Source organism: Bos mutus, chromosome 8, assembly GCF_027580195.1.
Source record: "Bos mutus isolate GX-2022 chromosome 8, NWIPB_WYAK_1.1, whole genome shotgun sequence".
NCBI lineage: Eukaryota > Metazoa > Chordata > Mammalia > Artiodactyla > Bovidae > Bos > Bos mutus.
The window spans coordinates 48,676,165-48,703,828 of record NC_091624.1 but is presented as its reverse complement, the minus strand read 5'-3'; the positions used below and the strand labels follow the sequence as shown (position 1 = coordinate 48,703,828).

At 38.5% G+C, this 27,664-nt stretch overlaps 1 protein-coding gene across 2 annotated transcripts in view; it reads right to left on the bottom strand.

Moving 5' to 3' along the window:
• Positions 1-27,664, bottom strand: part of TDRD7 (tudor domain containing 7) — a 102,643-nt gene that overhangs the window by 40,016 nt on the left and 34,963 nt on the right. For both annotated transcript variants that reach the window (XM_005905972.2, XM_005905973.2), the window contains 3 exons: positions 17,004-17,077; positions 14,473-14,690; positions 157-743 (listed from right to left, as the gene is read on the bottom strand). In XM_005905972.2, coding sequence (XP_005906034.1) covers positions 157-743; positions 14,473-14,690; positions 17,004-17,077 — 879 coding nt within the window. The remainder of the gene's footprint in view (positions 1-156; positions 744-14,472; positions 14,691-17,003; positions 17,078-27,664) is intronic.

The following is a 27,664-nucleotide window of genomic DNA, read 5'->3' as shown; positions in this document are numbered from 1 at the left end:
CTCAGCCGTGTCTGCCTCTTTGCAACCCCATGAACTGTAGCCTGCCAGGCTCCTCTGTCCATGGAATTCTCCAAAGCAAGAATACTGGAGTGAGTTGCTATTTCCTTCTCCTGGAGATCTTTACCAGGATTCTAAAGAATTAGAAAATAAACTTGCCTGATAACCACTTCATTTGTGTTGCTCAGTTCAACCACCAAGACTGATGGTGATGTCTCAGTTGGAATGATTAACGGAGGAATTGTCACAGTCTCCATAAAGGTGTCCGTACTTTCAGCAATGTTTTCTTCTATCTGCAAATATTCTTGTTCAACCGTAGACTTGATATCATAATTGCCATGTGCTTGCTCTGCATCCTTTAGGATTTTGTCAGCGGGCGATGGAAGTTTAGCATAGAGAATGGCCTTCTGGGGATTTCCAGAAATGTAGTCTACGGTGCATACGTCAGAAAGCAAGTCAAGATTTTTTAAGGCATCCTCGGGTAATTTCACTTTGTACATGTCCTCAAATGTTTTCGGGAGTGCACTGGCCCAAAGACCACTTGAGTATTTCACCAACAGCTCTGCAACTTTCTCTTTAAAGTCTCCTGGCATAACTGCTGGACACCCTTTGAGTGGTGGTATTTGTTTTGGAGCAGGTAGTGGGGATGGAGGCACTTTTTCAGCGTTCAGTTCACCTCTCAAAAGCTGCTTTCTCTTAGCTGGATAAAGAAGTAAATCCTGACCACCACTGCAAGGTTTTTCCACCTGAAATTTTTAAATAAAGCAAATTACAGATATTTTAATGGCTATAAACAATGTGAAAACACATGAATGCATTTTAACTTTGAGAAAAACACTTTTCAAATTAATGAAGAGAACACAAAAGTGTACATTTTACTCTTCTCAATCACTGCCTTTACTTGTGAACATGATTGTCCACCGCATTTCAGAAAGAGGCAAGGAAATTAAATAATATGGATCTCCCTGTGAAGCACCTGACTTCCAACAACCCTAGGAAACCACAGGTGCTTCTGCCTTGTACACCACATCTCACCTCATTCCCTCTGACAAATCCAAAGCAACAGCTTAGAAAATTGACAGAATATGAGGAGGAATGAAACCATGGAAAGATATCAGGACTGTCAGGAATAAACCACTGGGAAGAAAGCTGGAAATATTCAGGCAAAAATGAAGTGCTAGCTCTCTCCTTCCTGCAATATCCTGAGAAAACCCTCAGCTTTTTATTTTGTAGAAAAAGGTCACTCTAGAGGTAAGGAATACTTTTTCCAACCACCACACTAGAAAGAACTAAAAGTATTGCCCCTCTAATGAACAAGACTTAAAAATGCCCAGCATTTGTATCTAATATTCTTTTTGCAACATTCCAGAGAGGCATGGCATGATGGCATCTCCTAATGTAAGAGAAGGAGGAGAAGAAAAACACGCATGGTACCATTTCCCCAAGTTCTAAGCCTGTCTACTTCTAGACCAGGGGTCACACACTATAGGCTACAGCCCAATGCATCAAGCCACCTGTTCTTGCCTAGTCTGTGACCTAAGAATGACTTTTCTACTTTTTTAAAGGTGTTTCTTTTATTTATTTATTTATTTTGGCCTCACTGTATGGCATGTGGGATCTTAGTTCCCCAACCAGGGATCGAACCCACACCCCCTGCAGTGGAAGCACAGAGTCGTAACCACTGGACTGCTAGGGAAGTCCCTCCATTTTTAAATTGCTGGAAAAAATGAAAAGAATTACTTTGTGACATGAAAGTGAAATTCAGTGTACATCAACAAAGTTTTATTGGCACCCAGCCAGGCTCTATGTAGTGCACATGGCTGCTCTTGCACTCCAATGGCAGAGTCAAATAGTTGTGCCAGACTGTGGGTGACAGTCACATAGCTCATGGCCTGCAAAACCTAAAATACTTACGACTTGGTCCTTAACAGAAAGTTTCTCAACTTCTGATTACACAGAAATTAGTATGCACAGCCCTTTGAAAATTTTCTATTTTGTCAGATCCTATTTACCTATTCCTTAGCTGAAATTTAAGCCCTTAGGAGGCTACCCAGACCACTAAGGTGATAATGGAAGCTTATGAGAAATACCCTCTTCTCCCAAAAGAACAGACTATTAAAGTATGCTGGGTAGGTAGCTTGTCAGTAAATAACATTGACTTCATTTACTAATTTTCTATATAATACTTAGGAAGAGAGACCATAAATACAGTTTGCCCCTGAATAACACAGGTTTGAACTTCACAGGTCCACTTACATGCAGATTTCTTTCACTAAATATGCATTAGAGTACTACACAATCCATAGCAATCGTGTAGATCTAGCACAGCCAAAGATAAATAAATAAAATAAATTTAAATGCATTCGATGGTGTGTGAATGGCATCTCCACTGTGAAAATTCAGGGGCAAACGCTGCCTAATACATGTGGCAAGTGTGGATATGGAGGGATGTAAGGCTATACAAGGGTTTTCAACTGTACATAAGGTTGGTGCCCCTAACCCCCATGTTGTTCAAGGGTCAATTGTATGTATGCATAAAGAAGGTATCTTCTTATTACCAGAGAAGAGTTTTAGTAAGTCAAAAGACATAAGTCAATTTAATATTAAATTAGATTCCTTTTAATCTTGCTATATTCTAGATAACACCTAAGAGGAGATCTTAAGAATGCTAATATACATGTAAAATGTTAGGTTTTCCTCCTCATTCTTCTGCCCATGTGTGCTTAAGATGTGGGAAAGGTACATGCCTGACAAACTTGAAACATCAACGAAAGCAGAAGTAATACAGTCTGTGTTCAGCATCTGTAGGCATTCCCTGTCATCACTGGTGGACTCCTGCTGACACTATGAGACACTCTAGATGGTACTCTAGACACTCTAGATGTGTCCCTAATGTTAAGGCCAGAAACACAAATATCTGGGACACTCCTCATCTTGCTCTCAATGGTTAGCCCACCTCTCTAGAGACTCATGTTTTAACATATGGTACCTTAAAATGCCAATCTTCATTGTGCTTTAAGACACTTAAGATACATGAACACAGATCGGGTATCCAGAGAAAGTTTGAAAAACATACTTTTTGAGAAAAGGCAAAAAATAAACCAGAATTCTATTTTTATATGAGTTATTCACTTATCATGCAGAATCCCAGTTTGTATAATTTTAGAGTTAGACATGGCAATCCTCCATTATCCAAGTCACTTGAGCCTTCTGGGTCCATCTTAAAACCCTTCTCCAGTCTTCACCTAGCAGCATCTTCTCAACTCTCTGCAACAACTTCACTAAAGTGGATCAGTTCAGTTCAGCCACTTAGTCGTGTCTGACTCTTTGGGACCCCATGGAATGCAGCATGCCAGGCCTCCCTGTCCATCACCAACTCCCAGAGTTTACTCAAACTCGTGTCCATTGAGTCGGTGATGCCATCCAACCACCTCATCCTCTGTCATCCCCTTCTCCTTGTGCCTTCAATCTTTCCCAGCATCAGGGTTTTTTCAAATGAGTCAGTTCTTCGCATCAGGTGGCCAAAGTATTGGAGTTTCAGCTTCAACATGAGTCCTTACAGTGAGTATTCAGGACTGATCTCCTTTAGGATGGACTGGTTGGATCTCCTTGCAGTGACAGACTTTATTTTCTTGGACTCCAAAATCACTGCAGATGGTAACTGAAGCCATGAAATCAAAAGACACTTGCTCCTTGGAAGAAAAGTTATGACCAACCTAGACAGCTTATTAAAAATAGAAGCATTACTTTGCCAACAAAGGTCCGTCTAGTCAAGGCTATGGTTTTTCCTGTGGTCATGTATGGATGTGACAGTTGGACTGTGAAGAAGGCTGAGTACTGAAGAATTGATGCTTTTGAACTGTGGTGTTGGAGAAGACTCTTGAGAGTCCTTGGACTGCAAGGAGATCCAACCAGTCCATTCTGAAGGAGATCAGTCCTGGGATTTCTTTGGAAGGAATGATGCTAAAGCTGAAACTCCAGTACTTTGGCCACCTCATGCGAAGAGCTGACTCATTAGAAAAGACTCTGATGCTGGGAGGGATTGGGGGCAGGAGGAGAAGGGGACAACAGAGGATGAGATGGCTGGATGGCATCACTGACTCAATGGACGTGAGTCTGGATGAACTCTGGGAGTTGGTGATGGACAGGGAGGCCTGGAGTGCTGCGATTCATGGGGTCGCACAGTCAGACACGACTGAGCGACTGAACTGAACTGATGGGACTGGATGCCATGATCTTCATTTTCTGAATGTTGAGTTTTAAGCCAGCTTTTTCACTCTTCTCTTTCACTTCCATTAAGAGGCTCTACAATTCCTCTTTGCTTTCTGCCATAAGGGTGGTGTCATCTGCGTATCTGAGGTTATTGATATTTCTCCCAGCAATCTTGATTCCAGCTTGTGCTTCATCCAGTCCAGCATTTCTCATGACGTATTCTGCATATAAGTTAAATAAGCAGGGTGACATATACAGCCTTGACGTACTCCTTTCCTGATTTGGAACCAGTCTGTTGTTCCATGTCCAGTTCTAACTGTTGCTTCTTGATCTGCATACAGATTTCCCAGGAGGCAGGTCAGGTGGTCTGGTATTCTCTTGAAGAATTTTCCACAGTTTGTTGTGATCCACACAGTCAAAGGCTTTGATGTAGTCAATAAAGCAGAAGTAGATATTTTTCTGGAACTCTCTCGCCAGATGGAGAGGCTAATTTCAGTGGAATATAGCCCATCTTACATTTCTAAAATAACTCTCACTAGCCCCATGACCAACTGTTGATATAGCTTCTTCTGATCCAAATGAGGATAATAGGTCTTTAGCTTTATGATCCTTTTGTTTCCAATGAGTTAACTGGGAATATGAGTTACTTCAATGTTTGTTTACTAGCCTTCCTCACTCTTGGTCCCAAAGCTTCCATTCCCATCTGTGCTCCAGATGTAATCAGAACCAATTACCTAACAATGTACTTTGTCAAAGCTCTAAGCATGACCTCTAAACATGACCAATACACTGAGTTCTTCCAACTAGGGCTTACTGTCTTAACAGAAGTTATGAATATTTGGTCCACTTGATGTGAATTTGTTCAGGGCAAGAGGAGAAGTCACATTTTTCTGGTCTTTATTCAAGACTAATGTTTAAAAATCACCTTTAAGTAGGAAGCTTCCAGGGCTCCATCTGGAGCATTTATATTAAGCTTTGCCAGTCAGCCCATCAAAGAGATTTTTGACCAATAAGCCTGAGTTTATCCAAAATACAAATAGCCAAAGAATCATCTAATCTAGAAGGTATACTTGTTTCCTCAGCAGTTTTATTTTCATTGTTTAAGGTAGATACTCTATCCCACCACTGCCAATCCCCAAAATGACTAGTTCCTTGAATTGCAGGCACTTTCCAGTTCTTACTGACTTCTTTTTGATCTCTAGAAGGTTGGTTATATGCCTAAATCCACTTTGTTGGCTAGTGACTTGGCCTCCCTAAATTCAAATTAGCATTTACTAAGGTTAAACATAGGCCTGACTTTAGGAACTGAACCTGACACTTAACTGGAGTTGATTCAGAGGTCCTTCAACACGTTAGACAAATATTCATGGATAATTTAGTGACATGGAAAATATTCCCTGTCCACATACTTCATTAGCCAATCTTTGGGGAATGGCTGAAAGATCACTCAAAGGAAAAAAATCATGAAACTCATATTTTTAAAAATATATGTAATTTAAGACAAATATAATTTTTCCAACTTAAAGTCTTAAATTTTTTATAGAAGTGAAAATTTGTTTTTCTCAGGAATTCCAATGTGATCACCATCTGTCCTCCAAAGCATGTGTCTTTTTTTAATTTGCTAGTCAACTGCCTTAGAAAATACACCTATTACCTGTCCCCAGCCTATGAGAATCTCTCCAAAGGCAAGAAATTGTGGGAATGTGGTTACAGTATGGTGTCCACTCTTCACTGTGCTTGGGTACATCTTACCAGATTTACATGTTCTATTGTAAACAAATAGAATAGCTGTCTTCTGGCCTTCACAAATGACCAAGGTAAGTCAACTGCTACTTGAAACATGGCTGTTATTATTTCCTTAGTGTGATAACCAGCTGCTAAACATTCCCACTGGATCTCTCAAGAGGGTGCTTTTACAACTTCTAGTTCCTTTAGTCTACTTGATTCAGGTACATACCTGAGGAGGGGCTCAAAATGCCTCCTGTTCTAAAGACTCAGGACCATAATCCTGCCATTCTCCTCTACATTTTCTTTGTTTTGGGCCCTACATTCTTTCTTTGGTTTTGGATATCCACTCCAAATATCACGAGTCCCATTACTGGGAACTGACATGATCTCCTCTGGTGATCATTAGAATATTCTAGAATCTAACATGTCTTAAACATTCTGTTTCCACAAGTCCATTGTATTTATTTGATTTCTGTCTCATTTGGAATCACAACTTGAATGAGATACTTCTCTCACATCCCTGAGTTTCTGTAAGTTTGGAGTTGACAGATTAGGTTTGGTAGGTATGAGACCCAAGGATTTAAAACTTCAACTTCTTCAGAAGCTCTGCACATTCAAAACACAAAAGCTTTCATCCTATATGCCTAGAAATTATCTCTTAATACTAAGAAGTCTTCACTTCTTCCTAATTTACCTGTGCTGTAAAGTTCTTGAAGCCAAACTCCTTTGAGTCTATGAAGATTCACCTGCTAACTCTGCAGCATGGGTTGCTAAGGTAAATTTACTGTTTCAAATGGAATTAGAATTTTCTTTGGGATTCTGTAACAGAGTTGGTACTGTTCACTTAAATCAAAGTTTTCAAAGCAGTTGTATGGGTCTTATTCAACCACAGCTTTGTTTCCATTGGGTAGTGGTTTCTTTGTGTTGAAGATTTTAAATTATGTTCTAAATTTCACTTTATATGGGTACCACTCAATACAAACCTGAGACAGTATGATAAATCACTATCCAATAAATACGAAAAAGGAGCTATTTCAAATCCTAAAAGATGATGCTGTTAAAGTGCTGCACTCAATATGCCAGCAAATTTGGAAAACTCAACAGTGGCCACTGGACTGGAAAAGGTCAGTTTTCATTCCAATCCCAAAGAAAGGCAATGCCAAAGAATGTTCTAACTACCACACAACTGCACTCATCTCACAGGCTAGCAAAGTAATGCTCAAAATTCTCCCAATACAATATTGTAAAGTAAGTAACCTCCAATTAAAATAAATAAATTTATATATTAAAAAAAATTCTCCAAGCCAGGCTTCAACAGTGTGTGAACTGAGAACTTCCAGATGTTCAAGCTGGGTTTAGAAAAGGCAGGGGAACCAGAGATCAAATTGCCAACATCCTTTGGATCACAGAAAAAGCAAGAAGTTCCAGAAAAACATCTACTTCTGCTTTACTGACTACGCCAAAGCCTTTGACTGTGTGGATCATCACAAACTGTGGAAAATTCTTAAAGAGACAGGAACACCAGACCAACTTACCTGCCTCCTGAGAAATCTGTATGCACGTCAAGAAGCAACAGTTAGAACTGGACATGGAACAACAGACTGGTTCCAAATAGGGAAAGGAGTACATCAAGGCTGGATATTGTCACCTTGCTTATTATATGCAGAGAACATCATGTGAAATGCCAGGCTGGATGAAGCATAAGCTGGAATCAAGATTTCTGGGAGAAATACTAATAACCTCAGATATGCAGATGACACCACTCTTACGGCAGAAAACGAAGAGGAACTAAACAGCCTCTTGATGAAAGTGAAAGAGGAGAGTGAAAAAGTTGGCTTAAAACTCAACATTCAGAAAACTAAGATCATGGCATCAAGTCCCACCACTTCATGGCAAATAGATGGAGAAAAAATGGAAACAGTGACATACTTTTTTTGGGTGGGAGGCGCGAGGCTCCAAAATCACTGCAGATGGTGACTGAAGCCATGAAATCAAAAGGCACTTACTTGCTCCTTGGAAGAAAAGCTGTGACCAACCCAGACAGCATACTAAAAAGCAGAGACATTACTTTGCCAACAAAGGTCCATCTAGTCAAAGCTATGGTTTTTCCAGTAGTCATGTATGGATATGAGAGTTGGACTATAAACAAAGCTGAGTGCCGAAGAATTGATGCTTTTGAACTGTGGTGTTGGAGAAGACTCTTGAGAGTCCCTTGAACTGCAAGGAGATCAAACCAGTCAATTCTAAAGGAAATCAGTCCTGAATACTCATTGGAAGGACTGATGCTGAAGCTGAAACTCCAATACTTTGGCCATCTGATGCGAAGAACTGACTCATTGGAAGAGACCCTGATTCTGGGAAAGATTGAAGGCAGGAGGAGAAGGGGATGACAGAGGATGAGATGGTTGGATGGCATCACCGACTCAATGGTTATGAGTTTGAGCAAGCTCCGGGAGTTGGTGATGGACAGGGAAGCCCGGCGTGCTGCATTCCATGGGGTCAAAAGAGTCAGACATGACTGAGCGACTGAACTCAACTGATGATAAATCACATTCACCTGGAGACCTGCCTTCCAGCATCCCAAGTATTAGCAATGGCTTGTAATTCAAAAGCAAACCAATTAAAAAATTCAATTTCAGCAGGGAGTAAAGACCCCTGGGTACCTAGCAATAACTAAAACATCAAAGAGTCCTTGACAAGAAGCCTGCACCTACGATTAGCCAGTTCACAGAAAGACAGACTGGTTGATGACCTCCTACAGAGCTCAGGCTTTTTGTGTTAAAGCTGAGAAGTTCTGGAAAGGTTGGTCAATTGAGAAAGAGATGAGGAAATGGTCCCTAGTGAAGAAAAAACTGATAGGTTAAGATCTGAAGCCTCTAAGGGCAGTGGGTGGGGCTTATACTTCACACTGTATAATACACGGAGATGAGTTAATACCCAACTTACCATTCCAGACCACCTACCTCTGCCACCCTCCCCTGTAGAGGCTCCCACTCTGCCCAGGATAGTTCAGAAAATGTTAATTTTTAGTCACTTCTGTTTAAGAAAGTACAGGTGTTTGTGGTATATTCCACAGAGTTAATCAAAGGGAAAGGTAAAAGGTAAAAGACTGCCCTATCTGTTCACAGACCATCTACCCAGAAAAACTCTTTTTCCACCACCTAGGGTGAGTAGTTTTATAGACATTATATATTTCAAGGTCAATAATCTTTCACTCTCACCCCTTTCCTACTAAGGACTTCACACTGATGTTGACTACAATCATTTGTATTTGGATCAATTTCAAGCTGTTTTCCTTTAGCATGGCCCGAGGCTCAGCACTTGTTCACAGGTCTCCCCAGGAAAATATTATCCTGGTTAAATGTGTGCAGATCTTTGGGGGATGATCTTGGGTGGCAGCTCTGGCTTTCACTGTGTATTCTAAGCCAAGCAGGTACTAGATATGCTTCTCATTAACTCTAGGGGGAGCAGGATCTGGAGCAGGAAGCAGGATCCTAAAGGATCCCCCTTCCTTTAGGAAGGCAGAAATTCACTTCATCTAAGAATGTCATTTTCTTTATCCACTGCTCCTAATTTTTCAATTTAAGCTTTGTTCTGTCCTTTTTCTCGTTACCTCTGTTTTCATTGACAGAAGCTCCTTTGTAGTATTTTCTGGTAATGCCTCTGCTTTACCAGTGGGTTTTAACCTGCTTTCATTTAAGCTGGGCACAGAGTTGGATACAACTGAAGCAACTTAGCAGCAGCAGCCCCTGGAAAAAGAACATCTGTCTTTTCCTATATACCTGCTATGTTTCTATACTGTACTGGCAGCTGCTCTTTTATAATAAAGTTTGTGTAATTTAATTCTAACAACTCTAAGAGACGGAAGAACAGTCATATTTTAGAGCAGACTGAGGCCCTGATCTGTACGCTGAAAGTAATACCACTAAGAAATGGTCAAGGCAAAAACCAAACTCCAAAGACCAAACTCTATTGTATTATTGGGCCTATGGGTAGTTTTCTGTTTCAAGTTCTGGAACAGCAACATCACATTACTCCCCAAGTGTCCTATTCTGATTTCACTGCAGTGCAATTTTATCTTTCTCCTACTCAGATGGTCACTGAATTTAAATTTTAAAACTGTTCCAATGTCTCCATTGTGTGTTTCTTTTTACTGATGAAAAGTCAGAAAAGATACTGGATTCCAATTTGCTATTATGGCTGTACTTTCAAGTCCTGGCTTTACTTCTCAGTGCTGCTTCTGCTGGAATGGCTATATAGATTGTATCAATACTGTTAAACCTGAGGATACATCACTGCTGTTTCATTTATGTTCACTTCCTTAGAATTCAAGGTATTTTTTACACAGACATATCCAGGCTTTTAAAAAAGAGGCAATTCATTTTGCATGGGCTGACGGGTGCTTTATTTTATGTAATTAATTATCATAATTAAAGTTGAGACAAATTCCTGAACGTACAGAAGTATGTAAGTGGCACAACTGCTGTTGCCACCTTTGATATTACAGAAATTGCAATCCAGAACTTCAGAAATTTTTAAGTCTGAGGTATTAGAAGGACTAAATGACTTAAAGCTCAGTGATTTCTAACAAACAAACAAAAAATGACATATAAAATACAGACTAACAGTAAAACCTTTTTGTAAAAGCATGAATAATTAGCATCATTAGGTATTTTTCTCATTCATATCATGTTATTATTCACTAATGTTATGTTCTGTGATCAAGGCTTGATGTGCTTCTAGCTGAACTCAGAATGCTTCCCACTATCTTGAAGCTACCCCCAGTGCTCCTCTGATAGGCCTTTGAAGAACCAGCAGAGTCTTCTCAGCTAAATGCATCTGTTCCTGTCTGGCTCTAAAGCAGTCCCCACCCACCCCCTAGCTCTCCACATAGCTTCAGGCAAGGCACTGAAGACAGATACTCCATGTCATGCAGGAATGGAGAGGTTTCTCTTGCCACCCATGTTTCAGAAAATGTAGGATTTCAACAAAATCTCTGGTATTCAACAATCATTGTCAAAAGATTTGAAATTTTTGTGTAACAGCTACCTCCTCTGGGAAGCTTTTCTTGACTTGGCTGACAATGCCGCACCCTCCTGTTTACATGTTTCCTTAGCACCCTACATTTCTCCTTCATAACAGTTGCAGGCTTACCCTTATTTGCTCATTGCTTATTTTCCCTGTTGGGCAGGGAAAAGTTCCTTAAGTTCCAGAAGGGCAAAGATCAGGTCTGTCTGGTTTATTGTTAGTATTGGACCCAATATTTATTTATTTCTTTTATAACTTTATTTTTCAGTACTTTTATATGGAATATTTTATATGACTGGGAGAGAAAGCACTTTTAAAAAAAAAGAAAGAAATACAGTGCACTCAGATTTCTTCTTCAGTTACACAACAAGCCATATGAAGATACATATCACTAAGTCTTTCTCACCCTAAAATTTCTGCACTGTAGTGTGTTCTAACCTGTCTGACCTATTTGCAGTAGAATCAGCCCTGGGCATTCTATCAGTGTTCCTGCTTTCCAGCAAGGTGAAAAGCAAGAAGTCAGAAGAAAGGGAAAATAATCATGGTGTAGCTATTTAAAACTGTCTAAAACTGACCATGGTATAACATTTTCAAACTATTTACCAGCAGTCTGTTAAAAAAAAATCAGGCTACTAAAAAGACCATTTTGAAAAGTACTGATAGGTCTCATTAAAACTGGCAGTTTTGTCATTCTTGACACAATTCACTAATCAATTTCTCACACCTGACAACTGATAGTGATTACATCTAAACAGTCCTATTAAAATTGAGAGAAGCAGCATGGAGATAAGAAAGATAAAATTTTATTTCTGCTTCATGTTCCACCCTCATTGCCTAGACAGAAATAATCATGCAACAAAGATGCATTTGAGCAACCAAAAAATTAAAAATTATTTTAGCACCTGAAATTTAGTAGGAAACCACCTATTTTAGGTAAAGTTTTAACATCAAAGAGACAGGTATTCTGTCACCTGCAATCCTGGCAAAAGAAATTTTGAGGGTCTGTAGACTTTTGGGAAGATCCTCTGGAGAAGGGGATGGCAACCCACTCCAGTGTTTTTGTCTGGGAAATCCCATGGACAGAGGAACCTGGTGGGCTACAGTCCATGGGGGTTGCAAGGAGTAGTACACTATTGAGCAACGAACACTTTCTTCACTTTTTTGATTAGTTTGTTTTAAACTGCATGATACTAACTAGTATTTGTGTAGCTAAATTTATGGCTTTGGGAGAGAAATTCTCATCCTTACTACTTTATATGTCTGCTGCTGCTAAGTCGCTTCAGTCGTCTCCGACTCTGTGCGACCCCATAGACGGCAGCCCACCAGGCTCCCCTGTCCCTGGGATTCTCCAGGCAAGAACATGGAGTGGGTTGCCATTTCCTTCTCCAATGCATGAAAGTGAAAAGTGAAAGTGAAGTCGCTCAGTCGTGCCCGACTCTTAGCGACCCCATGGACTGTAGTCCACCAGGTTCCTCTGTCCATGGGATTTCCCAGACAAAAACACTGGAGTGGGTTGCCATCCCCTTCTCCAGAGGATCTTCCCAACCCAGGGATCAAATCCCGGGTCTCCTGCACTGCAGGCAGACTCTTTGCTGTCTGAGCTACTAGGGAACCATCAACCAGAAATATACTACATTAAGAAGAATCTGTGAAGTTAGTTTAAAGTTCTTTTACTCCAAAGATAACTTCTTTTCGGAAACTTAATAGTGAGTTATACGTGTATCTTCACAATAAGAGGACTTAAAGTTCACTGAAAACATAAGTTCATGAATATCTATGGATTTAAAAAATAAAAGAACCATATGCATTTCAAGAAGAAGCTCCAGGCCCTGAACCTTCAGATGGAGCAGCCTGGTAAATCCTCAAAAGTCTCCTTTAGATTATGGAAACCTGAGAGGTTCCTCAATGCTGCTCAGCCTTCATCCAGTAAGAATATTCTTCCCAGAAAAGAATAAAAATGGAATAAATCGAATAGCGACCTTAGAAATTCCTACTACAAGAACAAACCCCATATTCAACATAAATCAAGGATAACATTCTTATGATCATTCTTGACTTTATAGGGAGGGAAATAGCCATATTTCCAGAGTTTGGTATTTCTTGTTTTCTCACTTTACACTGTGTATTCATCAGCATATTACATTGCCCTAAGGTGGTCTCAGTACCTAAGGCACTGCCTGGTACCTGCAGGTGTAGAGTGAATGATGTAAGAACAAACAAGATGGATAGATGGATGGATGGATGGATGGACACATAACCCTTGTCTGGAAAGCCCACGGGACCGGAGCAGGTGTTAGTGCCCTAGAGGAAGCAGTGGTTATAAAAATACATGCTGTCTTTAGGCCAGGTGCTTATAAGAGGGAGTGGCCCATACTGCACCCAGGGTTGGGAACCAAAATATATATTAAGTTAAAGAAATGAAAGCCCTGTGTCAAATAATAATTGTCATGCATATTTAATTCTATAAGCTTGGAAGCACCAAGTAAAGCTAATGCTACTATTTAGAAGTTATTTTGTTGAATATAGTCTATGTAAATAGCATTAAGAAACATCGAGGGACTTCTTTGGTGGTCCAGTGTTTGGGAATTTGCCTGTCAATACCGGGGACGTGGGTTTGATCCCTGCCCTGGGAAGATTCCACTGCTGTGGGGTAAGCACATGTACCACAACTACTGAGCCCAGGCGCCTAAAGCCCGTGCTCCCAACAAGAGAAGCCATAGCAATGAGAAGCCTGTGCACTGCAACTAGAGGGCAGACCCCAATCGCCACAACCAGAGAAAAGCCTGCGAGCAGCAACGAAGACCCAGTGCAGCCAAAAATAAATAATTATATTAAAAAAGAGAAATATCTAAAGATTAGTTATTTACCTTTAGGAAGCTAGTTTTCTCTCTCTCTGGCTGAACTAAGATTTCTGATAAACTACTCTGATCCATCATTTTATTATAATAGACTCTCAAGTAGGAACAGGCATGAAAATTGATGTTAGTTCACTTTTCAATTTTTTTCTTCAAAGGAGCTTTTAAAAATTTAAAATCTGAATTCTATATTAATTTTTTAAAGGTATTCTATAAATAATTAGCCAAAATAACTAAAATCTGTTCAGCTGAATGTCTTTAAAAATGCTCAGGAACAAGCATATAAAATTTGAGGCCAACAAAAAATGTTCTATTAGCAGTTAAGTTCAAATTATTAAAATGACAAAGCCATCAGTATCTACTGGTAACAGTTCAATACTAAACGGTGTGTATATATATTTATGTGTGTATATGTATATGATCATATATTAAATACACAGCAATAACAACACACACACAGCTCTCAACCTAGATGTATTTCTCCTATAAATAAGAACTCACATGTGTTAATCTTAGTGATAAAAGATTAATGAAGCAATATTATGTAAAGTACTTCGTGCTCCCCAAATAAAAGATGATATGACTAATAACTCAAAATCTGAAAGTGGGGCAGGGAGGAGGCATCAAGAGGGAAGAATAAGAAGAAACGTACCGTGCAAATATGAGGCCAGTGTTCAAATTGTTGTAAAATTCCTTGATTTAGTTCTTCTTTATATAATTCTTTGTAAAAATGTGGAAGCTTAGATATCCAAATGCCATTGCTATGCTTGTTTAGTATTTCCTTTATGCGGTTTTGAACCTCATCCATTTTATAAGTGTAAGAGGCAGGAGGCGTGACATTTGGTTTTTCAACAGCCTGATTTAAATTATCTTTAAATTAAAAAAATGATAGAATTAACCAGAATGCTTAACATTTCAGATTATCCCTATTATCTAGTATTTGTGTCTTTAGGCTTTGTTGTACTTCAGGCTTGTGGGGGTTAAGGGACTTCAAAGGGAACAGGATTAGGACAGCAGGACCATAACAACTTCATTCTGAGTTTTAATCCTGAAATAATCAGGAAGGTCAGTGGCCACTCAGAGAGGGAACCTAGCCCCTTTATTTAGCAAGGATATGTCACAGTTTAATTTAAACATCAGGATGATGTTTGCTCCATAATGAATAATGAAATTATTTAACCAATTATTTTCCAATTGCAACCAAGAAAGGTTAAACTTTAGACAATAATAGTATATCAGTTGAGTTCAGTTCAGTCGCTCAGTCGTGTAATGCTAAATTTAAAGCTGTATTTTACAAAGTGTAAGGATAATGCCTTAATAGTAAGATCAAAGAAACACTTTATAAAAAATAAACAACTCTCCAGGTTTTAAGACATGATGAATATGCCCTTTATTAATAAGAAAAAATAATTCAGCACTAAGCAAAAGTTCAAAAATTGATGCATGTGTAATAAACATCCTAGCCTCAGTTTATGAACATAAATAAAACATCTGGTGCCCACAGATAACTATTAATGATTTGCTTTTATTTCCCCAAAACAAGTCATTTATTTTACGTAAGTGAATATTACAGAGCTTTGGCTAGCCCTCTTACATTTATTTTTTATTTAAAACTTAGAATACCTGAGTTAATATCTTAATTTAAGTGTCCACAATAGCTGACATTTCTGGAAGAACTACGAAATTCATTCCACACCTTTTTAAAATTTTACTGGGATACAGACCAGAGTATATAAAAAATTACCATCTATAAACAAAATATGTTCATATCTTAATCATACAGTATTTCTGGTGGGATTCAATTTTTACTTTTTTACTTTATCTTATTTTAAAAACTGGCTTGTAGAGACACTTAGGCTGGTTTGGGGATGCTGGCCTCTGAGGATGCTAGGAAACGGAAGAGAGAGAGATCCCTTGAGGATGGCTGGATGCTGACTCTGCCTTACCCACCTGGCATGAGAACTGCCCTTTGCTGAGACTTAGCTTGGCTCAGCCAATAGAAGGTCCAGGATTTCCACATGTTTCCTATCAAAGGCACAGTTAATTTATAAAGTTCTTCCCAAATAATGTATATAAAAGAACCAGGAAGAAGGAAAAGATGAGTTTCTTGGAACTGGCCAGTCCCTCCCTTAAAGAGAGAGTCAGCAGTTGGCATGTAGTTGGAGTCTGCAAATGCACCTGCTCCATGGGGCTACTGGAGTTATTTAAGTTTCTGTGCCTTTTGTTCAACAAATCAAGGAAGTAATCTAGGCTGCCAGCAATTAGAAGAGGTTATGTGTATGAGGTTATTCAATGAGCCCCTGGGTGAATCGTAATCCTCCTGAAACAAGTCCTCTTGGTTCTGCAGAAAAAGCTTATTCTAATTTAAAAGGATTTACAACCTCTAAAGGGTATGTGGCTTTACCAAGTGGTCATTTTTCAGAAAATGCATATGTAAATATAATTGATAAAGAAAAAAATCAAACTGTTCCATCAATTTTCATGAGAAATACTGGAGATACATTCCTATGGAAAAAATGATTTCAACTCAGTAAGAATCACATGTAAAGCAGCAAATCATTTAAAACTACATGAATTTCATGCAGTATAAGTACTAATTCTGAAAACCATGTATTCCTCCGGTGGGTCTAACAGCAAGGGATTTACACTTTAGTTGGAGAAGACAAGTGTGTGCACTTCTGATCTTCAGATTCTTCAACTTTATTCTGTCTTTTATTGTCCTTTTGGATTGTATATATTCATATTTAGATGCTTACGGTCACTGCACACAGTTTATGAGCCCAGTTTTCACTTAGTGTTAAGTATGTGAAAGTATTTTATGAGTAACTGAAACTATTTTTTCAGTTAAGTCCCCTATTTATGTGCTTTAAATCTTACTCTCTAATGAGTGAGAGTGACAAGGGACACAAGGATCTCTGTAGGTAACAAGCGGGAAGTGACAGACAGGTCTGGTACGAGGAAAGCCTCAAGTAAGAACAATAATGATACCCTTGGAGGTATTACTTTGTCTTTAGATCACTACAATTCATAACTTAAAGAAATCAGAAAAGAGAGGAGGAGAGATATATTACAAGTGGGAGAAGGTGAGAACCAATGTCAAAAGCCACCACTAGACACTCTTCTTAGGGTTCTGAGGCTCCAGAAGCCATAATGTATCATAAAAATAATGTTTAGAAAACATACCACTCATTTCCTTAGTACAGGTTCTTGACAGATGCATCTGAAAACGTGGCGGAAGGGATGCCTTTGGGCTAAACCTAAGGTATAAAACAAAGGTAAATTAAAATTCAAAGGGCAAAGTCAGTACCAAGTTTCAAACGCTATACTTTCCATTTAAAGTTTCTGTGGCATTGAGCAGCAAAATAAGTCACTAAAGTATTTCAAAAGGGGAAAATTAAAATGATACCTTGTATCAGCTTTCATATTCACTGAAGGAAAGTATATTAAAGGTTGAATTTAAACTAGTAATTTAAAAAAAACTTGGAAGTCACATTTCCCCAATGGCTCAGTGGGTAAAGAATCCACCTGCAATGCAGGAGATGCAGGAGACTCAGGTTCAATCCCTGGGTCCGGAAGATAACCTGGAGAAGGAAATGACAACCTACTGCTGTATTCTTGCCTGGAAAATTGCACAGAGGAGCCTGGTGGGCTACAGTTCATGGGGTTGCAAAGAGTCAGACACAACTGAGCACACAGACGCATTAAGAAACTAGCAATACAAAACAAAGAAAGCTATGTGAAGAATAAACAGTTGAACATAAAGAATATTTTTGAATGTAACTAAAAAATGGAAGACTTGCATTACCAGGTACTGAAATGTGTTATACAGGTACAACATAGTTGGACAAGATAAGTAAAATAGTAGAGTGCTTATAAATACTCAATTTACATTATATTAATATCTCAGCACAAGATAAAAGTGGTATTTCAAACCAGAGAGGGGATGCTCAATTCATGACTTAGGAAAGAAAGGTAGATTTCCCACCTCATACCCTCACCAAAATAATTTTTGTGTGAATTGTATTGGAAATATGTAGAAAATTTTTCTAAACATAAGGACAAAGAAATACCACCCCCCACCCACAAACAGAAATAATTTGTGTTCATGTCTGCCTGTCTCACTAGACTCCAAATGTCTATTACCTGAGTTTCTACTGCCTAGGGCACTAATTATTTGTGTTTCTAGCTTCTAATTACTTGTGTTTCTAGTACCTAAGGCAGTGCTTGGTACATGCAAGGAGGAGTGAATGCAGTAAGAAGGAATAGGATGATTGAATGAATCAAAGACTTCCCAGCAGTGGGTATGGGAGTAGAGGTGATTGTGACACAGTACACCTATTTCACAACGTTTCAACAATATGCAATATTCTAAAAATTAGATCAATTCTCTGAAATGAAGCACATCGGAGGCGGTCCCAAGATGGTGGAGGAACAGGATGGGGAGACCACTTTCTCCCCCACAAATTCATCAAAAGATCATTTGAATGTTGAGCAACTTCCACAAAACAACTTCTCAACACTGGCAGAGGACACCAGGCACCCAAAAAGGAAGCCCAATCTCTTTAAAGTAGGTAGGACAAAATATGGAGAAGGCAATGGCACCCCACTCCAGTACTCTTGCCTGGAAAATCCCATGGACGGAGGAGCCTGGTGGGCTGCAGTCCATGGGGTCGCTAAGAGTCGGACACGACTGAGCTACTTCACTTTCACTTTTCACTTTCATGCATTGGAGAAGGAAATGGCAACCCACTCCAGTGTTCTTGCCTGGAGAATCCCAGGGACGGGGAGCCTGGTGGGCTGCCGTCTATGGGGTCGCACAGAGTCGGACACGACACGACTGAAGGGCTTAGCAGTAGCAGCAGCAGCAGGACAAAATATAAAAGACAAAAGCAGAGACAAAAGATTTAGGGATGGAGACCCGCCCTGGGGAAGGAGTCATGAAAGAGGAGAGGTTTCCACAAGGCGGGTTTGTGGGGAGTTTTGGAATCTCAGGGGACAACATAACTGGGAGGAAAAAAAAAAAGAAATGAAGCACATCTCTTAAATTCTAAAAGAAATGATTAGACTGTAGGCTACAAGCAAACGTTTATTTAGTATATGATACTCTGCAATTATAAGAGCATCACATTTGTGTATTAATGCATCTGGATAATACAGAAGATGCCAAAAACATATCCAATTCCTACTTATGCAGAACTGGCAGGGAGACAGCCATCCTTTCCCTTGATTCAGAACCCTAAGAAATGTAAACTGTAATCTTCGCCTGCTTTGAGTCAGCAGTGAGGACTTGAGCAGGAAGCAGGGGGTTATGAACAAAGAATGAAAGAAAGCACAGCAAGGATATGGTAGGGGCTGCTTTGGTTCAAGCCTTGGTGGGTCTAATGCACAGGAAAGAAAACAGTTAACACAGCAAAAGAAAAATAGTCAAGGAAAACCACAGGGGCCCATGAAAAACAAACACAATAAGATAACAGAGGTCCAACCAGTTTTATAACAGTAAGTATAAAAGACTTATTACTTTGTTTCTTAAAAGACAAATATTTAGGCTGTCCCCTCCCCAAAAAAGCCACATTTAAACATACGCCATTTATTAGAGACACACTATTATCCCACTAATATTTAAGGACCTACTATTACGTGCCAGGCACTGTGTCAGAGCGTAATGATCAATGATACACAAGAGAAAGATACCATTAGTCTCATGGACTACACATACAGCTGAGAAAACTATGGCAAGCAGCTAGTAAATGGCCTCCCAATGCTTCCTGCCTCTGGTACCACAGCCTTGTGTAATCCCCTCCCTTTGAGTAACTTGCTTCTAATCAATAGGATACTTTAAGGTTGAGGGGATTATACATAATTAGATTACAGAAGATTCTAATTTCCACTTTGCTAGCATAATCTCTCTTTGCTAGCTCTGATGAGGCGAATGGCCGCGTTAGGGAGGCCTACATAGCACGAAATTGAAGTTGGTCTTTGGCCAGCCAGATGAATCTAAGGCAAAACTCAAAAGGAATAGATTGTACCAACAACCATGTAAGTGAGCCTGGAAGGGGATTCGTCTCAGCTGACCCCAGCTGACAGTGTGATTGCAGTTGCATGAGAAACTCTGAAACAGGAAACCTAGCTGAGTGGTTCTTAGATTCCTAATCCACAGAAGCTATGGGATAATAAGCATGTGCTGTAAACTGCTAAATTTGTGGTCATCTGTTACATAATAGATAATTAATGCATTGACTGAATATATATATATAAGAACAAAGTCTACTAAGTGCTGTAATAGGGGGAGTAGGTGTAATAAAAGCACATGACAAAAGCAACAAACCAAATTAGGAGGTACAGAGAGGAGCAAGTAGAAAGTAAAGGTTATGAACACTTATTATAAATTTATAATAACCTGAGTAGTTTGGCACTGTGAAAGAAGAGATAGGTATAGTCAATGATTCTAAACGGAAAGCCCAGAAATTGAATCATATAACAATTTAGTATTGGTAGAGACAGCATTTCAAACCATCAGGAAAAGAAAGTATTATGTCATAACTGATATTAGGACATCATAACAGGAAAGATTCCTACTCTCACACAATTTCAATGTGCATGCTCAGTTGCTCAGTTGTGTCTGGTTCTTTGTAACCCCATGACTGTAGCCCCCTAGGCTCCTCTGTCCATGGGATTTTTCAGGCAAGAATACTGGAGTAGGTTGCCATTTCCTCCTCCAGGGGATCTTCTCAACCCAGGGATCGAACCGGCGTCTCCTGCATTGCAGGTGGATTCTTTACCCACTGAGTCATCTTTCACACTACACAATAAAATAAATTCTAGGTGAATTAAAGGTTTAAATGGAAAAAATAAAACCATCAAAATTCTAAAAGTAAACAGAAGACATACTACATAAATTGGGGGTAGAAATGCTTTTTCAGACATAACACCTAAAGGCAAAAGCCATAAAGGAAGAGATTAATAGATGTAACTAGAAAATTTTAAAGTTTTTGTATACCCAAAATATCATAATTAAATAAACAAGGGAGGGGCTTTCCTGATGGCTCTCAGTAGTAAACAGTTCGCCTGCCAATGCAGAAGACACAGGTTCAATCCCTGATCCGGGAAGATTCCACACACTGTGGAGCAAGTAAGTTTGTGTGCCACAACTACTGAGCCTGTGTTCTAGAGCCTGGGAGCTGCAACCACTGAGCCTATGTGCCGTAATTACTGAACTCACATGCCACAACTACTGAAGCGTGAGTGCCCTAGAGCCAAGAGAAGCCACTGCAACGAGAAACCTGTGCACTGCAACTAGAGTAGCTCCACTCTTGAAACTAGAAAAAAGCCTGCACAGCAATGAAGACCCAGCACAGCCTTAATAAATAAATAAATAAAATGAAAGAAAGAAACTGAGGAAACATTGCCAACATATTACAGGATGAAAAGGTCAACATCGTAATTTATAAATCACTTTTATAAATTAGAAAGAAAAACCAACAAATGACAAAATATGTAAGTTATAAAAGATCCCCAAATGGGCTAATAAACATATAAAAACATAACCTCCTTAAGAATCAAAATCAAAAACATAGAAATTAAAGCACAGGAACATTTTTTTCTACATTTTAGAACACCAAATAAAAAACTGATGCCCAGTGTTGGCAAGTGCCCAGGTAAACTATCATTCCCATGTGTTTCTAGCAAACTCTATCTGGTATCATTGTTTAGAGTACAAATTAATAAAGCATTAGTGTGTATACCCTCTTACCCAGAGAGTCTACTTCCACTAATTTATTCTAAATAACTAGTTGTGAATACAGGCAAGGATTATTCTACATATATGTTCATTGTAGAATTGCTTGCAATAGTGAAAATCATTTATATTTAACAATAAATGTCTAGACTATGAACTAGCCTGACACTAAAAATGATACTGTAGATGTATATTTAACAACAGAAAATGTTAGTATATTGTCTTTTAAAACAGGTTAAAAAACAGTAATATACATCATGACCCAATTTGTATTTTTAAAACTTTTATAAATAATATAGAAAGATATTTTTTAATGTTTACATTTATGTTTAGATTAGAGGTGATTTTTTTCTCTTTTACTTGCTTATACTTTGCAAATTTTCCATACAATACACATTAATACTTCTGTAATCACAACAATAAATGTATTTTAGAAAATGTTGCCTATAATTATTTAGTATATGACTTTTAAAGCCTACAAGATCTCAGAAACATACATTCATTTACTTTAGCTTAATACTTGCAAGATACCTTTACAATCATGGTTCCCATTGGCTAATGCCAAACAGTCCTTTATTTATATTCAAAGTCCATGATCTTACTATGATATACATACAGTGATTTCTTGTCTCATTCTAGGCCTAATGAAACCCTGATCTTCAGCACCATATTCACCTATGTTTCATGCATACATATATTTAAACATCCCATTTTAATAATCATCATTTTAACAAAATACAATGGTTGTGAATTATATTTTTTTAGTAATAAACATTTCCCAGAGAAACCACAAATCAATCATATGTCCTCACTTTTGACTCCTCTTTCTATTTCACTGTTCAGTTCAGTTCAGTCGCTCAGTCGTGTCCGACTCTTTGCAACCCCATGAATCGCAGCACGCCAGGCCTCCCTGTCCATCACCAACTCCCGGAGTTCACTCAGACTCACGTCCATCGAGTCAGTGATGCCATCCAGCCATCTCATCCTCTGTCGTCCCCTTCTCCTCCTGCCCCCAATTCCTCCCAGCATCAGAATCTTTTCCAATGAGTCAACTCTTCGCATGAGGTGGCCAAAGTACTGGAGTTTCAGCTTTAGCATCATTCCTTCCAAAGAAATCCCAGGGCTGATCTCCTTCAGAATGGACTGGTTGGATCTCCTTGCAGTCCAAGGACTCTCAAGAGTCTTCTCCAACACCACAGTTCAAAAGCATCAATTCTTCGGTGCTCAGCCTTCTTCACAGTCCAACTGTAACATCCATACATGACCACAGGAAAAACCATAGCCTCGACTACATGGACCTTTGTTGGCAAAGTAATGTCTCTGCTTTTGAATATGCTATCTAGGTTGGTCATAACTTTCCTTCCAAGGAGTAAGCGTCTTTTAATTTCATGGCTGCAGTCACCATCTGCAGTGATTTTGGACCATAGTAAATTTAGATTGATACCTACAGTGCTAGAGAATATCAGTTACATTATTTTTCTAGAATCTTCCAGTTTGTTAACTGGCAGATATGAGTTCTTTAAGCATAATTTTTGAGAATGGGCTTCTGGGGTCCATATATTTCCTGCATTAGTAGACGAACATGCATGCATATGTGTACCAATTAATTTTTCTGGGAAGATCACATAGCTTTCATTAGCTTCTCAAAAGATATGGTGACTTTAAAAAGTTTAAACTCATAATAGTTTATACTACTTAAGATTACTCCTTAATATTTCATAAGTTTAGAAATAAAATCTTTTGCTATTATTCTATTTTGGTAAGAGCAACTTCTTTGATTTTATAGTTTGAAAGGCAGCCCATACCCTCTGCCACCAGATGGTATTTAGATTTCTCTTAGGTAACTTTCAATTTGTATTATATTCTTTTAAAAAAGGTTTGATGAAGATGTTTTACAACAACTTTAATAGCTTTAATTAAAATAGTCTGAAATACATCCATGCAAAGACAGACAACTGAAGGCAGGTATGCAGTTCTAGAAATCACTGTACAAGAATGAAGACATTCTGTGCATGCACGCTCAGTCACTTCAGTCATGTTTGCCTTTGTGCAACACTATGGACTGCAGCCCACCAGGCTCCTGTGACCCTGGGATTCTCCAGGCAAGAACACTGGAGTGGGCTGCCATGGCCTCCTCCAGGAGATCCTCCTGGAGATCCTCCCAACACAGGGATCAAACCAGTGTCTCCTGCACTGCAGGTAGATTCTTCACCCACTGAGCCACCTGGGAAGCCCAGAAGACATTCTACACTATATGGAATTCAAAATTCTTACAGTGAAATGTAAAAAACAAAAGCATATACTATATTAATTCTCAAAACTAAAACTATATAGAAAGCTTTTGCTATCAATTTTAATCTTTTGTTTTGAAATATGGCAAAACCAATACAATATTGTAAAGTTAAAAAAATTAAATTAAATTAAAAACAAACAAACAAACAAGAAATATTTATAAATTCATGGGAATCTTCAAAAAAATGTATATAGAAGCCTCATGTACCCTTCACCCAATTTCCCCCAATGGCAATACCTTGCATAGTACAATATCAAAACCAAGCAGCTGACACTGGTATAATCCAGAGCATACTCAACTTTCACTTACATGTATGTGTGTATAATTCTACCACACACACAGGTGCATGTAGCCAGCACTACAATCAACATGCAGAACTACCCCATCACTACAAGGCTCCCTCTTGCATTGCCACATCCTTCCCCTTTCTCCAACCCTTGATCTTGGCAATCACTTCTCTGTTCTCTATCTCTAAAATTTTGTCATTTCAAGGATGTTGTATAGAGTCATACAGTATGTAACTTTTTGAGATTGCCTTCAACTCAGTACAATTCCCTTGAGATCCACTGATGTTGCGTATGTCCATAGTTCATCCCTTTATACCGTTGAGAGGTATATTCTGTAGTGTGGATGTATTAAGTTTGTTGAATCTTTCAACTTCTCAAGGACACCTGGGTTGTTTCTAGTTTGGGTCTATTATGAATAAAGTTACTAAGGACACCTGTGTACAGGTTTTTGTGTAAACTAAAGTTTTCATATCTCTGGAATAAATGTCTAGGAGTGGAATTTCTGTTTAGCTTTTTTTTTTTTTTTTAGGATTTCTAACTTATCCTCTATCTAACTTCTAACTTCTCCTCAACTATCTTCTAACATGGCTGTACAATTTTACATTCCCAAAAACAATGCTATGAGTGATCCATTTTCTCTGTATGCTTGCCAGATTCAGTGTTATATTTTTAAATTGAAGTATATTTGATTTGTAACTGTATTACTTTCAGAATGGTGATTTGATATTTTTGCAGATAATACTCCATTGTAAGTTATTACAAGATAATGGCTAATAAGATAATTCCCTGTGCTATAAGATAATTCCCTGTGCTATACAATGTTTTTCTAGGACTTTTATAGTTTCAGGTCTTACATTTAGGTCTTTAAACCATTTTGAGTTTACTTTTGTACACAGTGTGAGAGAATGCTCTAATATCTTATTTTACATGTAGTTGTCCAGTTTTCCCAGTAACAACTTGTTAAAGAGCCAATCTTTTCTCCATTGTATATAGTTGCCTCCTCTGTCATAGGTTAACTGATCATAGGGGTGTGGGTTTATTTCTGGGCTCTCTATTCTGTTACATTGATCTGTGTCTGTTTTTGTGCCAGTAGCATGCTGCTTTCATTACTGTAGCTTTGTAGGATTGTCTGAAGTCTAGGAGGGTTATACTCCAGCTTTGCTCTTTTTTTCTCAAGATTGCTTCAGCAATTCAAAGTCTTTTATGGTTCAATATGAATTTTAGGATTATTTGTTCTAGTTCTGTGAAAAATGTTCTGGGTATTTTGATAAGGATTGCATTAAATCTGTAGATTGCTTTGGGCAGTACAGCTAGTTTAACAATATTAATTCTTCAAATCTAAGAGCACTTTGTCCATCTTTGTATCATCTTCAACTTTCATCATCAATGTTTTACAGTTTTCAGAGTATAGATATTTCACCTCCTTAGCTAGGTTTATTCCTAGTTATTTTATTTTTTGATGTCATTATAAATGCTATTGCTTTCTCATTCTCTGAAATTCCATTATTAGCATATAGAAATATAACAGATTTCTGTCTATTAATTTTGTACGCTGCAACCTTGCTGAATTCATTTATTATTTCTAGTAATTTTGGGGTGGAGACTTTTGGGTTTTCTCTATAAAGTATCATGTTATCTGCAAGAAGTGACAGTTTTACTTCCTCCCTTCCAATTTGGATACCTTCTACTTCTTTTTCTTTTCTGCAGTGGCTAAGACTTCCAATATTATGTTAAACAGAAGTGGAAAGAGTGGGCAGGCATTCTTGTCTTGTTCTTCAATTTAGTGGGAAGGGTTTTACCACTGAGTATGATTTGGGCTGTGGATTTGTCATAAACAGTCTTTATTATGCTGAGATAAGTTCCCTCTACACCCACTTTGATGACAGCTTTTAATCCTGAGTAGATACAGAATTTTATCAAATGTTTTTTCTGGGTCTATTGTGATGATCATGTAATTCTGAGCCTTCCGTTTGTTAATGTGGTGTATCACATTGATCTGCAAATGTTGAACCATCCCTATGACTCTGGAATAAATCCAACTTGATCATGGTATATGACCCTTTTTATATAGTCAGATTTGGTTTGCTAATATTTTGTTGTAGATTTTTGCATCTATATTCATCAAAGATATTGGTCTGTGATTTTCTTTCTCTCTGGCATCTCTGTCTGGTTTGGGTATTGAGATAATGGTAGCCCATGGAATGAATGTGGGAATGATCCCTCCTATTCAATTTTTTGGAATAGCTTGAGTAGAACAGATATTAGTTCTTATTTGGTAGGACTCCCCTTTGAAGCCATCTAGTCCTGGACTTTACTTCTAGCTTTTCTATTACAAATTCAATTTCACTTCTAGTAACCAGCCTGTTCAAACTGTCTTTTCTGCTTGTTTGTTTCAGTCTTGGCTGTTTGTATGTTTCTAGAAATTCGTCCATCTCTTCTGGTTTAGTTGCTAAGTGGCATCTGACTTTTGTGACCCCATGGACTGTAGCCTGCCAGGCTGCTCTGTCCATGGGATTCTCCAGGCAAGAATACCAGAGTGGGCTGCCATTTCCTTCTCCAGGGGATCTTCCCAACCCAGGAATTGAACCCAGGTCTCCTGCACTGCAGGATGATTCTTTATTACTCAGCTATGGACTTCCCTCATAAGGGAAGTCCATCTCTTCTAGATTGTCCAATTCATGGGCACATAACTGTTCATAATATTCTCTATGATTGTTTTGTATCTCTGCAGTATCAGTTGTTATTTCTCCTCTTCAATTCTTACTTGGGTCCTCTTTTCTTCTTGGTGAGCCTGGCTAAAAGTTTATCAATTTTTAAATCTTTTTTAAAAACCAGCTCTTGGTCTCATTGATCTTTTCTATTGTTTTTATGATCTCTATTTTATTTCCTCTCTGATCTTTATTATTTCATTTTTCTGCTGACTTTGGACTTTGTTTGCTCTTCTTTTTCTAATTCTTTTAGGCAATAGGTTAGGTTTTTGAGGTTTTCTTTAATTGTTTCTTGTGAGAAGTCTCACTTCAGTTCAGTCATTCAGTCAGGTCCAACTCTTTGTGAACCCATGGACTGCAGCATGCCAGTCTTCCCTGTCCATCACCAACTCCCAGAGTTTACTCAAACTCATGTCCATTGAGTTGGTGATATATCAATATAGACATCAAGTCTATATCACTATAAACTTCCCTCTCAGAACAGTTTTTGACTCATCCCAACTTTGGAAAGTTATATGTCCATTTTCATTTGTCTCGAGATATTTTCTGATTTCCTCTGATTTCACTGTTGACCATTTTTTTTAAGTAGCATGCTGTTTACTCGCCACTGTTTGTTCTTTTCCCATTTTTCTTTCTGTAGTTGATTTCTAGTTTCATACCACTGTGCTCAGAAAAAATGCTTGATATAAATTCTTCCTCTTAAATTTGTTGAAGTTTGTTTTGTGACCTAGTATATGATCTATCCTGGAGAATGTCCTATGTGCACTTGAAAAGAATGTGTATTCTGCTGCTTTTGGATTAATGTCCTATAGATATCTATT